At 53.3% G+C, this 15,159-nt stretch overlaps 2 protein-coding genes across 15 annotated transcripts in view; one reads left to right on the forward strand and one right to left on the reverse strand.

Moving 5' to 3' along the window:
- POU2F2 (POU class 2 homeobox 2) overlaps positions 1–914 on the forward strand; it is a 32,358-nt gene extending 31,444 nt beyond the window's left edge. For 7 of the 11 annotated variants that reach the window (XM_090261376.1, XM_090261377.1, XM_090261379.1 and 4 more), the window contains 2 exons: positions 109–182; positions 433–914. In XM_090261376.1, the coding sequence (XP_090117502.1) occupies positions 109–182; positions 433–767 (409 nt within the window). In that variant the 3' untranslated portion in view covers positions 768–914. The remainder of the gene's footprint in view (positions 1–108; positions 183–432) is intronic. The other 4 variants (XM_090261384.1, XM_090261385.1, XM_090261386.1 and 1 more) reach the window with 1 other exon arrangement.
- An 8,009-nt stretch (positions 915–8,923) lies between these two features.
- ZNF574 (zinc finger protein 574) lies at positions 8,924–14,246 on the reverse strand. 4 transcript variants are annotated; one of them, XM_090260734.1, is made up of 2 exons: positions 14,200–14,246; positions 8,924–11,887 (listed from the first exon to the last, which is right to left on the reverse strand). In XM_090260734.1, the coding sequence occupies exon 2, from the start codon at positions 11,865–11,867 to the stop codon at positions 9,180–9,182; it is 2,688 nt and encodes an 895-aa protein (XP_090116860.1). In that variant the 5' UTR covers positions 11,868–11,887; positions 14,200–14,246; the 3' UTR covers positions 8,924–9,179. The 4 variants fall into 4 exon arrangements, with proteins under 4 accessions (XP_090116860.1, XP_090116861.1, XP_090116862.1 ...); XM_090260735.1 differs by having other exon boundaries at positions 14,196–14,246; XM_090260736.1 differs by lacking the exon at positions 14,200–14,246 and adding an exon at positions 14,082–14,176.
- Between the last annotated feature and the right edge of the window lie 913 nt (positions 14,247–15,159).

The following is a 15,159-nucleotide window of genomic DNA, read 5'->3' on the forward strand; positions in this document are numbered from 1 at the left end:
GAGACTGTGGGGAGAAGCGGGATCGCTGCTGCTTCCAGGGTGGGTAGCCGAGCCCCAGTTCTGCCGGCGGCCCCGCCCCTGCTAATGCCTCTGCTTTGCCTCTTGCAGAAGCACAATGGTGGGGTTGAGCTCCGGGCTGAGTCCAGCCCTCATGAGCAACAACCCTTTGGCCACTATCCAAGGTGCGTGCTGCCTCATGTCACTCCCATGGTCACCAGCCCCACCCCCGTGGGCCTCGAGCCCCCCCATCGCTGCTCCAGCCATGCCGCCCTGCCCCTGCTCACTGCATTGCTCGCCTCTTCATACCCATCTCACCTTTGGGGAAAGTGTGAGGGCTGCGCATGCGGGTCAGTGGGGCTGACGGAAAGGCAGGGCGCTGCGGGCAGGATGCTGAAAGGCGCCCCCAGCCCAGCCTCTCTCTCTCCCTGCCAGCCCTGGCCTCTGGTGGAACCCTGCCCCTTACCAGCCTTGACGGCAGCGGGAACCTGGTGCTGGGGGCAGCCGGTGCGGCCCCGGGGAGCCCCGGCCTGGTCACCTCGCCGCTCTTCTTGAACCATGCTGGGCTGCCCCTGCTCAGCGCCCCGCCTGGTGTGGGCCTGGTCTCAGCAGCCGCCGCGGCTGTGGCAGCCTCCATCTCCAGCAAGTCTCCTGGCCTCTCCTCATCCTCCTCATCCTCGTCCTCATCCTCCTCCTCTACTTGCAGTGAGGCCGCAGCACAGACCCCTGGAGGCCCAGGGGGGCCAGAGTCAGGGTCCAAGCCTGAGTGAAGGCCCGCCATGCCTTCCTTCCTACTCCTCTGACTCCCACCTCGGTCCCTCGCCTAGAAGAGGGCGAGGAGGCCAGTGGTGGGGGCACAGAGGGTCCTCGGAGCAGAAGTGACAAGGGAGGAAAGACCAAAAAAAAAAAAAAAAAATAATAATAATAATCAAACAACCAAAAAGAAAAAAAAAAAGAAACCAACAAAAAAGAAAACCAAAAATAATCACAACAGAAACCAGCTGCCCCAAAGGAACTAGAGGTGAAAAACAAACAAAAAACCAAAAACAGACCAAAAAATCCCCCACAAAACCAAACAAACCAAAAACCAGTTGCAAGCCAGACCTCAGTGTGCTCGCCCTCACCGCTATGACACCAAATAAGAACCCCAGCCAGGGGCCAAGAAGCCTTGCAGGGCGGACCTCACCCGGACACCCTGGCTGCGGGGCCAACTCATGACCTTGCCTCCCACAGCGGGGGCCAAAGAAGGAAAAAGAGAACATGCCAGCCTAGCCCCAGAACCCAGCCCTGGGCCAGCAAGGACAGGGCACAGCCTGGGGAAGAAGGGTGGGCAGAGAACCACCCACCAAATGTTCCTTTCCAGAAGGTGAAAGAGAAAGGGCCTGAACAACCTTACACCAAATATTCAGTAGCTTCATCCAAAGGATGTACAGAATTTTTAGCGTTGCGCTCAACAGAATGTGTCCCTACCATGCGTCCCTCTCCCCTGACCCCTAGCTCTCCTCACCAAGGCAGGGGGTCTTGCTTTAACCTCCTCCCTACCCCAGCCAGGGGAGAGTGCAGGGGAAGGCCTGGGATGACTTTTCATCCCTATAGCTACCCCCTTTTTTCCTTTGAAGGTTGGGCTAGGCCATTTTGCCAAGTTCTAGCTCTCACTTGTCCCCCCTCCTCACCAGGTCACCTTCCTCTACTCTGGGATCTCCCTCCTCCCCAGCCCATGGGAAGGTGGAAGTTCCAGGCAAGAGGGGATGAGGTGAGGGAATTCAAGTTGTCTTTTTTTTCCATCCTTGTCTGTCAGTTTCCCTGAAAAAAAAAATTCATATTCCAGTGCCTATCCGTGGAATCCTTCACGTTCTTTGACATTGACCAGAAACCAAAAAGAGAACTCACTTCACTTCTCGCCCCTACCCATGTCCCTCTGACACTGGCAGATGCCTCTTCCTCTCCCCCCACACACATGCAGACACGCACGCACCCCCGTGGTGGGGTTCCTCGAGGTGGCATCCCCATCAGGGTCCATGTGGCAGGGACAGTGCCATGACCTGCGGTCCCCATCTGAGAGGGCACTGTGGTGGCAGTGCTCCCAGGAGGCCTCCCTCAAGTCTTGGCCGGATCCTGTGTTTCCTCAGTCCCGGACACATCTCCACGATGACGCACGGGAGACTCCGCTGGGAGCCACTTCGCCCTCCTGCTACTGTGGAGGCCAGCAAAGTTTTGAACCAAAAACAAAAACAGAAAACCAAACAAACAATAAATTAAAACTAGAAAAAAAGAATTTATATATATATATATATATATATATTTAAGGGAAAGAAGATGAGGACTCTTAAAGAAGGAGCCGCGAGGCGGACCCAAGCCCTGCCCCAATGGTCCAGGCCCTTGGTCCCCAAGGTGCGGACGGAAGGACAGATGCTTCTTTCTCTTCACAAATACCTCATGGACGTCGTCTTCGGGGAAGCCGGAGGGGGGCAGCTGGGGCAGGGCCTGTCCCTCAGCCAGGGCGGATGGAAGCGGGTGGGCAGGGCTGAGAGAGGGTGTCAGGGACTGGGGTAAAGAGCTCCACACTCCCTGCCCCACCCCAATCAACTGAAAAAGCTTTAAAAAAGGAATAAGAAGACAAAAAGAATGGACGAAAGAAAACTAACAAACTTCCGGGTGGTTTGATTCCTCCTTTGATTTCTTTTCTTCCATCTGTCCTCTCTCCTGTGTCCTTCTCTGCTCGCCTCTCTCCCCCTCTTCCTTCCTCTCTCACCTCTCTATCTCGTTCTTTCTGTCTCTTCTCAAACCAAAGTGTTGCTGTGAAGGACACGAGCCATGGAAATCACAGTGGCCCCCCGCCTCCCTGGGCAGAGTGCAGCAGAGGGAGGGGAGGACCCTGGGGAGGCGGTGCTGCTGGACACTCCCAGGAGAGGCAGGCAGAGCCTCGGGTGCCACCCTGGGCGCCCCCCAACCCCCCAGGCCTCAGCGCTCTTTTTCTCTCATCTCCCTTCTCCCACCGGGGAAATGAAACTGTGGGGCTGGGCCACGGAGGCAACAGAGACTTGGCTGTTGCAGGGGTCTGGGATGCCTTGTCTGGGCAGCAATGGAGTGGCTGCCCCTATGACCCTGGCATCCGTGATGGGTTCTGGCGTGCCATCGGCCTGTCCTCACCGGAATGTAAGCATCTCCGACTCCCTGCCCTCACCCTACCTCTGAGTTTGTCCATTTTTATTTCCTGAAGAGAGGAGACTGTCGAGAGGGCCTGGGCCCTGGCCCAAGGGTGCAGTGGGGCCAAGGGCTCCCCACACAGGCAGTAAGGACGTCTGAGCAGAGCAAAGTTGAAGGAATTACAACCAAAAACCCCTCCGAGAAGACAGGCAGCATGGAAGGCATGGTGGAGATGACTCAAACAAAAACTATGATTCTAGACCAAAAAATAAAAAAAATTAAAAAATTTTAAAAAAAGAAAGAAAAGAAAAAAAAAGAATGAAAAGAAAAAAAAATAAAAAGAAAAAAATGGAAAGAAAAAAAGGAAAAAAAAAATCCAGGACTCACCACCACCCACTTCATCCTGCTTCCTCCCCATCAAGTCCTGCCACCTGGGAATTCTCCCCAACCCCAGTGTGGGGGGAGTGGGGCAGACAGCAGAGGAGGAAGTAGGGGCAGGGATGGGGCGATGCCCTGACACTGGTGGAGGGACCCCCACACAGCCAGGGGTGGTGGGGACCCTCCCCATTCAACCCCCATAACTGGGAAAAGAAAAACTAGAATAAAAGAAAATTCCTGGGAGGGGGGAAAAATAACCAAATCCCAAGCTTTAACTACAGCTGTGAAACCAAATATTGGGAAGGGGGTGGGAGGGAAGGAGGGGCAGGTGTGCTCCAGGTCTCCCCCCGGGCCCCCTCCCCCGAGGACTCGAGATAAGGCACCAAATACCTCATAGAACTTTAATGTTAAAAAATGGAAACCAAATATCGTTGGCTGGGGGCCAGCCAGGGCAAGGGGCTGGGGGGCAGGAGGGAACCAGGGTCGGGAAGGTGATGGGAGAATTCACGCCTCCCACCTCCCTCTCACCCCTTCCACTCCAGTCCCCCATCTCGACTCCGGGAAACAAAACTATCTCATCGTTTTTATTTCGTGGTCTGTGCTGAGCCTGTGTCCGTGTGTCTGTGTGTGAGCGAGAGTTGGGGGGATGGGGAATATTATGTGGGGGCTGGGGAGGGAGACTCCAGGCCAGGCTCCGGGCTAGGTGAGATGCCTGAGGTGAGGGGCCAGGGGCCTGGGCTAGAAGGAGGAAGATGAATGGACTGGAGAAACAAACTGGGCGGTGAATTTCTCTTTTCCCCAACCATGACCTCCTACCTGATGGAGGGACAGAGACTGGGTCTACCCTAATGGTGGGCCTTTTCATTGTGCCAAAAAAAAAAAAAAAAAAAAAAGCCAGTAACTAAAACACCTGTCTGTTCTCTTCTGGAGGGAGGGGCTGGGTTCTAAGTGGGGGTGGGTGGAGCTGGGGAACCCAGGCCCCTGTATGAGTTGGGGTTAAGATCAGGAGAAAGGAGGATACGCGGTTCCCACACTTCTCCCCGGCAAGGACCAAGAGGGACTCTGAGCCACACATCCAAGCCAAGTAGGGGGTGACCTCCTGACATGACTCGATTTTCTCAGCCCCCGATTCCAGGCTGCCTCGCTCCCTTTTAGCCCAGGGTAGGGGGAACCGAGTGAGAGTGAGGCAGACTGAGCAAGACTGAGACACGCGGGCCCCCACTGGTCTCTGAGTGGGAAAGGCAAGTGCGAGAGATAAAGGCCTCCAAGACAAAAAAGAAACAAACCAAAGATTTAACCATTAAAAAAAAAAAAAAAAAAAAAAACCCACAGACAACTCCGCTACCTTTTTATACGTTGGAAAAAAAAGTGAAAAAAATTTAAAAATTAAAATTAAAAAAAAATACACAGGCCGCAGTTCCTTCATGCGGTTTGAACTTTGACCTCAGCAGTCTCCAAAGCAAGATGACGATGACAAAGGTGAAACAAAAAAAAAAAGGAAAAAATAATGTATATTTTTAAGTATTTGTCCTTGAGATGTTAGCTCCTTGTTAAACGCAAAAAGGAGAGAAAAATCCAGAGAGTATTGCTGGGATGGAGACAACTATTTACTATGTCTGTGACCCCTCCCTTCTGCCTCCCCCTTCCTCTCCTTTCCCCTTTCCTCTATCCCTGCTGCCTCTCCCCAAGCCTGTCCTCCAAGCCCAGGGGCTCAGTATTTATTTATTTATGTAATTGCAGGGTGACTGGGGGCCTCTCAACAACTTGTAGAGAAGGCCTTTGGATCATGGTGGGGTGGAGAAGGGGAAGGGAAAGGGAGTCTTGGGGAAAAGCAGGGGCCTGATCTTTGATCAACTCCTCTCTGCTGGCTCCTTCCTGGCTTCTTATCCCACTACTGCCACTATCACCTCCCAAATCCAAGGCTGCACTAGGGCAAGGTGACCCCTCCTCCCCCCACCCACATGTAAAGATCTGATTGGCTCAGCCCTTGTTGGGTGGTGTCTCTCACCTACTCACTTGAATGACCAGGTTGGAACGGGAATGGGAGGTGGCAAGTAGTGGGCATGGGAGACCAAGAAGTGGCATCCGGAAATTGACTAGGCCCCGAGACCTACCTTTCCTCCATACTCACCAGGTTAGTCCCCCTTTTGGTTCTGTCTGACCCCTGTGTTGGTAGCCCCTCCCTTCCCATCCTGTACCCCCTTCCTGTCTCTTCTCGTGGTAGCGGGTTAGCGTTTCAGTGTTCTTAACTCCAATCTGCTTGTTCATTGTACAATGTGCTTCTTTTAAGGCCCTGTTTTTGTAACTTGAGTGTGTCATTCATCTGAACAACATCAAAAAATAAAAAATTAAAAACTGTACAGAGAAAAATGATGCCTGCTCTCCCTTGGTCTCCTCTCTGTCCTGGGAAGAGTGGTGGGGAAAAGTCAGGGTATGGGGTGGGTGTGTGCGTGCTGGGGAGGGGAGGGCTTTTACTTGGGTTCAGCCAACATTCACTCGAGCAGTTTTTTAGCCAACCAGAAAACCAAGCCTCAGAACTTAGGATGAATTCAAATTCCTGAATTCAAATCTCAGTTCTGCCATTCTATAGATGTGACCTTTAATATGTGAGCTTCAGCGTCCTCATCTGTAATAGGACAATACCTACCCTTGGGGTTATAAAAATTAAATGATGTAAGTGCTTAGGACAGATCTCCAGCACAAATGAGAATTACAAAAAAAAAAAAAAGAAGAGCCAGAAAACCAGTATTTCCCCACTTCCATCCTCAGAGGATTAACAAAACCCTTTAAAAACTGAGTTGACTTTAAAGTTGTCTGGTGAAACAAGGTACACACCCTTCTTTTTCAGAGCAACATTGACTCACGTTTTTGTGCCCATACTAAGTCATTTGAAAGGAACAACTGCTTCACAGGGTAGGCCATGGGCTGATCACCAAGACCTCATCACTGAAAACCAGAAATAGTATCACAACTAGGTTTCCTCATTGCCATCAGGTCTCCTTGTCCCTATTCCATCCTCTGATGTATAGCACTCAGGTGTTGAGATTCTGCAAATTCAATAGTGAAGGATAGGGGAAGAGGAGAAATAAAGTGTGGGAGGGCTTTGATCATTTAAAAAGATAAAAAGTATTAGCACTGCATTGTTTTGGCAAGATTGAAAGACAGGTCAGTAGGGATGGGGGAATGGGATGTTGGAGGGGAGGTTCAAATACCTCAAGGCGTCATTTGGTCCAGGCCCTTCTTGCAGAGCTGTTATAACCCAAAAGCTCTTTGTCACTCAGGCCATCCTGTGACAAGCAGACACCACACCCAAGAGCACTCTGGAGTGAACTAGACATCCACCTGTAGCCCTGTAATGTGCCCAACCACTGCACATGCCCACTCCTGGCCAGTCATACTGGGGAACTAGAGGACCATTGTTCTGTCCCGACAGTTCTGATCATGCAGCTTTCGCATCCAACTATAAACTGGCAATGCATGGCTCTTAGAGGGGTCTGCCAAGTGACCTGCATCAGAACTGGTGTGTTGAAAATGTAGATTCCAGCATCTCACCCACATGCTTGCTGGATCCAAATCTCTGTGGGACCTGCCTAACATACAATCAGGTTTGAGAACCTTTGCCTGTGCAACCCAAACCACAGCATCCAACAAGGGCTTGATTGGTGCCATCTTTTTCACAGTAAACTGAAGGCTGTGGAAGTTCCCAATTTTTCTTAGGGCAGGAGCCCCAAATTTCCTTTAGAGGCTTGAAAAAGGAACAGTAGAGGCAGGCTGGTCACCCCATTGTTGCAAGACCTTTCTTCTCTGCTGAAAGCATCTTTATCTTGGGGTCGACCAGCACCTGAGGTTTTGTTCTCCATTCCTCTCCCTTTTTTTGATTCGGCCTGATTTTTAGTTGGGTTTGCAAGCATAAATCCTTCAATTGTTCTAAGTACTGATTTGATACGGCTGTCACAATGTTACAGCTCTTGGTGAGGGGAGGCAGTTTGAGAACAAATCTTTAACTGGAGATTAAAGGGGAGAGGTGGGGGGTCTAGCATGCTGGGCTAATTTGGCTCCAGTCCTTTCTGCAGGATATAAGATTACTGATAGTGTCTAGGATCAACACTGGTTGAAAACTGCTTAACGGATAACTGCTCTTCATTAGGAGCTGTCAAGATACCAAATGGGAGTGCTTAAAAAAAAAAAAAAAGACTAAAATAAGCTTAAAGTAGGAAAATCTCTATTAGTGGTGTTAGGAGACCTGGTTTCTAACCTGGCCCCACTTGTGTGTCTGTAGCAAGGCTCTTCCCTCTCACCCAAGCTGCAGCCTGACCCAGTCTGTCTGAGGGCCCTGGGGCCCAGAGGGCAGCAGGAGCGCTGAAGGGCTTCTAGAAGAATGCAGAGGCCAATGGGCAGCAGGGGCTGAGTGAGCAGTTCTGGGGCCTCCCTTTCCCCTGGTTTCAATACAAATGGCTTCCCTTTCCTTTTGCCTCTCACTTATTAGTGTTCCAAATAAGAAATCTAACAGAAAGACTGGAGTAATCATCGGGGGAGCTTGTTTTCCAAGACTAACATAGCAACTGAGCATTTCTGCCATCCTTCACCATTCTCCAAATATGTAGAAGGCAGCAGAGTGTAGAAGAAAGCATATGGGCAATTAAACCAAATGAAATTAGGCTAAATTCAAGCTCTGCCTTCTCTGGGTTAAATGACCTTAGGCAAGTCACCTCACTGCTTTTGCATTCAGATTTCTTCCCTGAAAAATGTTCCCACAGGATCAGTCTGAAAATTATTCCAAAAAAAAAAAAATGCAGGAAAGTACTTGAGACAAACCAGACATTCAAACATCCACCAGACACACCTACCACCCCTCTCCCAACAAACATCTGTTAGCTGAGCTAGAGTCCAACTGTAGGTCACTATCAAGGCACCTCCCCGCAGCTAACCCTTACAATCTTCAACTCCACTGCTGGGCCTGGCCCCAGCCCCAGGAGCCACCCTCCTCTACTGCTGCTCAGAAATACCTTTTCCAGACCTGCAATGTGCCCTCAGGGATCCATAATGCGAAAAGCAGACAGCCCTGCAGGGAAAACTCATATCACACCAGGAAGTGGGGGGACAGGGGTGGTAAGAGCTTGATTTCCCCAAATGAGCACACCATCAGTATAAACAACTTCAGGCTTTTCTACCAAACTGTGGGGACCTCTAGTGGCAAGAGAGCCATGCCACCTCCATCTAGAACCAGAATGAAGTTCCTGCTCCTCAGGAGTTTTAACTTTGGAATTCAGGTCCTCTTCAATTCAGCAAGTATTATCTGAGCTCTTACTATATGCCAGGCCCTGTTCTAGATGCTCAGAAAAGGCTCTGGGCTCATGGCTCCCAAATTCCACCCCACACAACCAGGCTAGTGAAAAGCACATAAATGTCCAATTCAGTCTTTATTAACTATTTCACCTTGGGGCCACCAGTGCTAACAGGTGGAAGGGAAAGGGGCACCTTTATGCATATCAAGGACCCTAGAACACCCCTCAGAAGGGAGCAAATCCAGTTATAGAACTTACACTGCAGCTGAGAGGAGTGGAGGAGGAGGTACTGTATGTACAGAAATTTAGGGGGTGTTGGAGGAGATTCTTCAACAACACAGGGCATGGTGCTGAACAGGGGGATGGGCAGGATCAGCCACTGATCTGGACCCCCTCAGCCTCAGCCAGAGGGTAGATTTCAATGGCCTCGACCAGGGGCAGGGCCTCCACGGCAGTCTCCATCACCGCCAGGCCAACAGCAGCCTCTGCTTCTGCCAGCTGCTGCCGCACAGCTGCCTGATGCTGCTGCTGGTGGGTCTTGCGGTGTTTCCAGAGGTTGGAGAAGGAGCGGTAGCTCTTGCCACAGTCGGGGCAGGAGTAGGGCCGTTCGCCTGTGTGAATGCGACGATGTTCTGCCAGGCGCATAGAGATGGCAAAGGTCTTGCCACACACTTCACAGGCAAAAGGCCGCTCACCTGTGTGCAGGCGCCGGTGGTCTTTCAGGTGGGTACTCTGACGAAAGGCCTTGCCACAGTCTGGACACGGGTATGGCCGCTCACCTGTGTGGATGCGTCGGTGCACCTGCAGTGATGTCTCTGTGCTAAACAACTTCTTGCACTCACTGCACTCCAGGCCCCGGCGGCGGGCAGGGGCTGCAGGGGTTGCAGCAGCAGTGCCAGCAAGGGTGGTTGGGGGGGCAACTGGTGTGCGAGTGGCCCGTGGGGCCCGTGGGGCTGGCGGCTCTTTAGCCAGGACCTCTCCAGGCCCAGCAGCTGCGTGGGCCGCTTCATGTGCCTGCAGCCGAGCAGCTGAGCCCACTTTTTTGCCACAGGTGCCACACTCAAAGCGCCGTGGGCCCTGGGCAGCAGCAGCTGCACAGCGGTGCTCATGGAGCCGAAGTGAGGAAGGGAAGGCAGCCCCACAGGATGGGCAGCGGTGGGGCTGGCGCCCGGCATGGGCCACAAGCTGGTGCACCTCCAAAAGCCGGCGCAGCAAGAAGGAACGGGGGCACTCGCGACACTTGTAGGGGTACTCGCCAGTGTGGTGGTAGCGGTGCATGAGTAGGCGGTAGGGGCGGTGAAAACGCACTCCACACTCCTGGCAGCGGTAGGGGAAGTGCTGGGCATGCACCAGGCGGTGCTGCCGTAGTGTGGAGCTTTGGGTGAAAGCCTTCCCACAGTCCCCACAGCGGTAGGGCCGTTCTCCTGTGTGTGTCAGCCGGTGGCGGGCCAGGTTGGCAGGCGAGTTGAAGGGCTTGGAGCAGTCTGGGCAGGGGAAAGGCCGTTCGCCCGTGTGTGTGCGCAGGTGGTTTCGCACATGAGACTTCTTCTTGAACATCTTGCCACAAATGCCACACTTATGGCGCCGTTCCAGACGGTGCACAAAACGCTGGTGTCGGGTGAGCTGTAATGCCTTGCCAAATTCACGGCTGCACAGGAGGCAGCGGTAGGTGCCTGGGGCAGCAGGCTCTGCTGAGCTCTCTTCAGACACAGGGGGTTCTGGGGCTTCTGTCTCCCCAGTCTCTGCTGGAGCTGGCTCAGGAACACCAATGACAGGCTCCTCTGGTGGGACTGGTGTTGTGGATAGGGGGACACCTCCCACTCCGTGGGTACGCCGGTGATAAAGGAACTTGGTGAGGTTGACAAAGTTCTTTCCACATGGACACGAATGCATAGGATTTGGGGTGTGGGCTCGCCGGTGGGCCAGGAGGAGGGCCTCTGTGCCGAAGGCCAGGCCACAGTCCACACACAGGAAGTGAGACTCACTGCTGTGGTCTCCAAGGTGCTGGTCCAGACTGGAAGGGCTGGGGAAGACACGACTGCACAGAGGGCACTTAAAGACACCCTCCCGGTGACTCCGCAGGTGCTGCTGTAGCTGATGAGGTGAGAGAAAGAGCTGATCACAAGCTGAGCAAAAGAGCTCCTGGGTGGCTGCCCCGCCTGGCTCTCCACTGTTGTTCCTCCGGGCCTTGCGTCCCCGGCGATCACGCCCAATGGCTTCACCATTACGCAGCTCGTAACTGTGGTCAGATGGCAGGGGATCAGGCTCAGTCACAGGCACCTCTGCTGGTGACGAGGTCAGGGTCTCTTGCTCCAAGGCTGGCTCCTCAGACTCTGGGACAGGAGCAGGGAAGTGGGTGGCCTGGTGCTCCAGAAAGTCGGCTGGCAGCTGGAAGAGCTGGGAGCACTCGGAGCACTTGTAGAGGAGCAGCTCCACTTCAGTCACCACCTCAGTGGTGGTGGCAGCGGCAGAGGGGACAGCTGCTCCTTCCCCACCCTCTTCTGCTTTGCGGTATGAGTGCTCCACGGCCACACGGGCCTGGCCCATGGGGGACCCTAGAACAACTGGGGACCCTAGTACTACTGGGGCCAGAGACTTGGTGGGAGTGGCCCGGAGGTGTGTCTGCCGATGGTTCAGCCAGAGCTCTTGGCTGGCGAAGAGAGCCTTGCAATCAACACACTCATAGTGGATGGTACTGGAGCTCAGGGGGGGCACCTTGGGTGGTGGCTCAGCTGGCACTGCCTCCTGGGGCGCCATGATTTTCAGGTGTAGATCCTGGTGCTCTAGGAGCTGACTGGGTGACATTAGCAGCTGCCCACACTCCAGGCACTGGTACTGGCTCTCTTGCACTACAGTCTGATAGAGACCTGTGCCAGAGGCGGCCTCTGTGGCCACTGTAACTCCAGGGTCAGCCACGCCCACCAGCTCAAAGTGCTGCTGAGGCACGTGGGAGTTCTGGTGCACGAGCACCTCCTCCAGAGATCCATAGAGCTGGTTGCACTCAGAGCAGACAAAGCGATGCTCAATGTACAGAACTGTCTCCTCTGACTCCTCAGTCATGGTGGTAGCAAGGCCCTGGGCTAGGAAAGAGGAGATATGGGGACAAATCACAACTAAGCCACTGCTTCCTCAGTCCTTTCCAGGATTCTTTTCTTTTACCATCCTCCAACCTAAATCTGTATCTCCCTCTAACTTCTTGCTTCCATTTTCCCACTCCTACCCCCCCACAAACAAGCCTTCCTCTCCCAAACATACAAAAGCACCAAGCATATTATCTTTCCGTTAGTCTCTTCCTGGTGATTCTACCCAAGTCTCACCTCTGAATTAAATAGAATCAAACTCCACCTACCAGATCCTTATAACCAGTCCAATCCCTCATTCTCCCATGCCTCACAGCTGGCCCAAGGCCCCACTCATCACACAGGAACCTGTGTCCTCTCCACTCAGAGCTCCTTCCACTGACTCCTCTCCCTACCAACTCACTACCCCATTCCCACTTCCAGGCACCCAAGAGAGTTCACAAAGGCTCTGACCACCTGCTTCTTCCAACCTCACTCCTCCTCTGCTCTCCTCACCCAGGCCTCCAACCTCTTTTTATGCCCAGACCACTCAAACTGCCCAATGTCCCACCCCTTTAAGCACCCTCACATTGTGCAATGACTCTCCTTTAGACACAACCCCTGCTACCCATACTAACTCTCTCCCTCTGGTGCTCAGGATCTTTACATCAAACTATCCCTTCCTCTAATTTTTTCTCACATTGGCCTAACCCATCTCCATTCCCCGACCTTCCCACTTAACCACTTCCTCATGATACCCCGATCCTCCTCTTCAAATAAAGGCTCTCTCCCACGACCCTAATCTCTCATCCAGAATACCCAGACACATCATAAAAAGCTAACCTTGTCCTCATACCAAACCCTTCCACACCACCCTCACTTGTGTCTTCAGAGTACCCAGACACTTTTCACACCAATCACCTTTTCTTTGCACTAAGAACTCATCTACAATTGATTCCCCTCTGGGACACCCAGATCCCTTCTTTATGTTTATTTAAACCCTTTGTCTTCATTTGCAACCCCCTTAACCCATTTCAGGGATACTTACACCCTCTTCCTATCAACCCAAGCCCCTCTTCTTTACAAAAAGACCTACCCTGACCCATTTTCGACACCCACACCCCCTTCACGTTATAACCTAACCTTTTCTTCTTTGCAAAAGACCCCCCTCCCACCCTAATCCATTCTGGGGATGCTCAGACTCCCTCTTCCTATCATCTTAATTCCCCTCCTTTGCAAAAAATCCTGAACACACACTAACCTATCAGGGATATCCAGACCATCCTTTGCAATAGTTCGAGTTCCTCTCACAAACAGATCCTCCCACTGCCCAAGTTCTCTTTAGGACTATCCATACCCTTTCTTCTTATGCAGAACCTCTCCCCACCCCCACCTTAACCCAGACAGAGCACAGCCAGTTCACTCTTCCTCACATCTGGACCCTCTCTCCAACAAGTCTATTACATACTCTGGGAATACCCAGATCCCCAATTTATTAATCTAACAGTTCATTCTCATTCCAGTGATACCCAGACACCTTCCGCAGCCCCCTGCAGACAGATTTCTCCCACCACCCGAACCCCTCCCCAAGAAGACCCAATTCCCACTCTTCACCTTGACCTAATTCGCTGTACTTGTCAAAACGACTACCTCCATCCAACCTCTTCTAGGGACACCCAGACACCCTTTCCACATAACCCTTCTTTTGCACGAAGACCCCTCTCAACCCATTCCAGCGGTACTCAACCTCCCTTCACTTTGGTTTAACTACTCTTCACATTACTGTAACCCCATTCTTCACACCTGGACATCTCCCTCAGCTCTAAATCTACCCGCTGGGGATGTCCATTTCCTGTTATCTTTCACATCAAGGTCCTTCTCACTGACCTAATTCTCTCCAGATATAACTGGGTCTTCTCTTTACATTAATTTAATTACTTCTTTTCTCACCCCCTAAACCTCCCGGGGCACCCCGTGGCCGCCAGCTGTCCACCCCCTTTCGGTCCTGGGCTGTCTCACGTCCAAACCCTTTGCTCCGAATACCCTGGAGCCCCTCCTGGGTACAGCTCTAATGCTTCCCCCCACCTCAAGCCCCGACTCTCCTCACTCACTCCCATTACTCGACTATACAACCCCTCCCCATCCACCGCCCCAAACAGGCCGCCGCCCGGCTGCCCCCGCGCCCCTCCGGCGGTTGGTGCATCTCCGCACTCACCGCCAGCGCGCGCCCCCTTCTGCCCTCAATGCGCATGCGCAGTACCGCGAGCAGGCCGCAGGGCTAGGTAAGCGGTTAGGCCGGCCTTCTGCGCGCGCGCCCGTCAGCACTCACCCACCTCCGCCGCCTCGCACGCCCCGGGCCCAGGGCCGGGCAGCGGCTCCCCTCCCGGGCCACCCTAGCGCTACGCCCGCTCTAGCTCCCGCCTTCGCCTCTCGCCTGCTCCGCAGCCTCGCTTTCGTCCCCAATCGCCCTCAGCAACGCCCCTCCCCGGCCGCCGCGCGGACGTCCAAACGCGCCCAATCACCGCCCGTCTGGCCCCTGCCGTTCGGCCAATCGGCGCTTACGTCCCAGAACCTTGGGCCAATAGTATGGAGCGTCTGTATCCCCTTTAGCACCCAACCAATCTTCTAGCGACGTTTTCTCTTCGGACTGTCTGCGGGTTGATAGTGCCCACCCCTTAAATCCCTTGGACTGGAGGATGCTCTTCCTCCACCTCCTTGTCGACTCTGCTGGGCGGCTCAGGACGGGAAGGGCAGCGTGATGACGTTAGGCAGCGGAGCGAGGCTGCGGGCGCCATCTTGGAGACGCGTTGGGGTCGAGGGGGAGTTGGTGTGGTAGAGGCGCAGGACACCTAGAGCGCGAGGGCGGGGGAGTTGAGGCGCAGGAACCCCTGAAGAGCAGTGAGAGAGAGAAAGAGAGAGAGCAAGAAACACCAGTCAGCGTGAAGAGGCGAGGAAACTGCAGCACCAGTCACAGGAAGGGAGGAAAAGGGGAACTCAAATTTCCGGATTCACTTTGTTAGGAAGAGAAGAGTAAAGGCAGCGTGAAGGAAGAGGAGAAAAACCGTGGGATCCTTGAGGGAGGGGGGAGGAGAAATGACAGGAAAAGCAAGAAGGGAGGGGATCAGAGGGAACGAGGAAAACCTGAAGGAGAAAGGAGAAAATGGGAAATGGAGAAAAGGAAAAGCAGAGATAGGCAGTTTCATTTGAAGAAGCAGGGAGTGTGGGAGTGGGGGTCAGGTAACCTAAAAGACCACCAGGGTGGCAACCTGAAGGAAGTGACCCTGGAGTGGGTG

The sequence above is a fragment of the Furipterus horrens genome, unplaced genomic scaffold (genome assembly GCF_987537825.1).
Source record: "Furipterus horrens unplaced genomic scaffold, mFurHor1.1.pri manual_scaffold_13, whole genome shotgun sequence".
Classification (NCBI taxonomy): Eukaryota; Metazoa; Chordata; class Mammalia; order Chiroptera; family Furipteridae; genus Furipterus; species Furipterus horrens.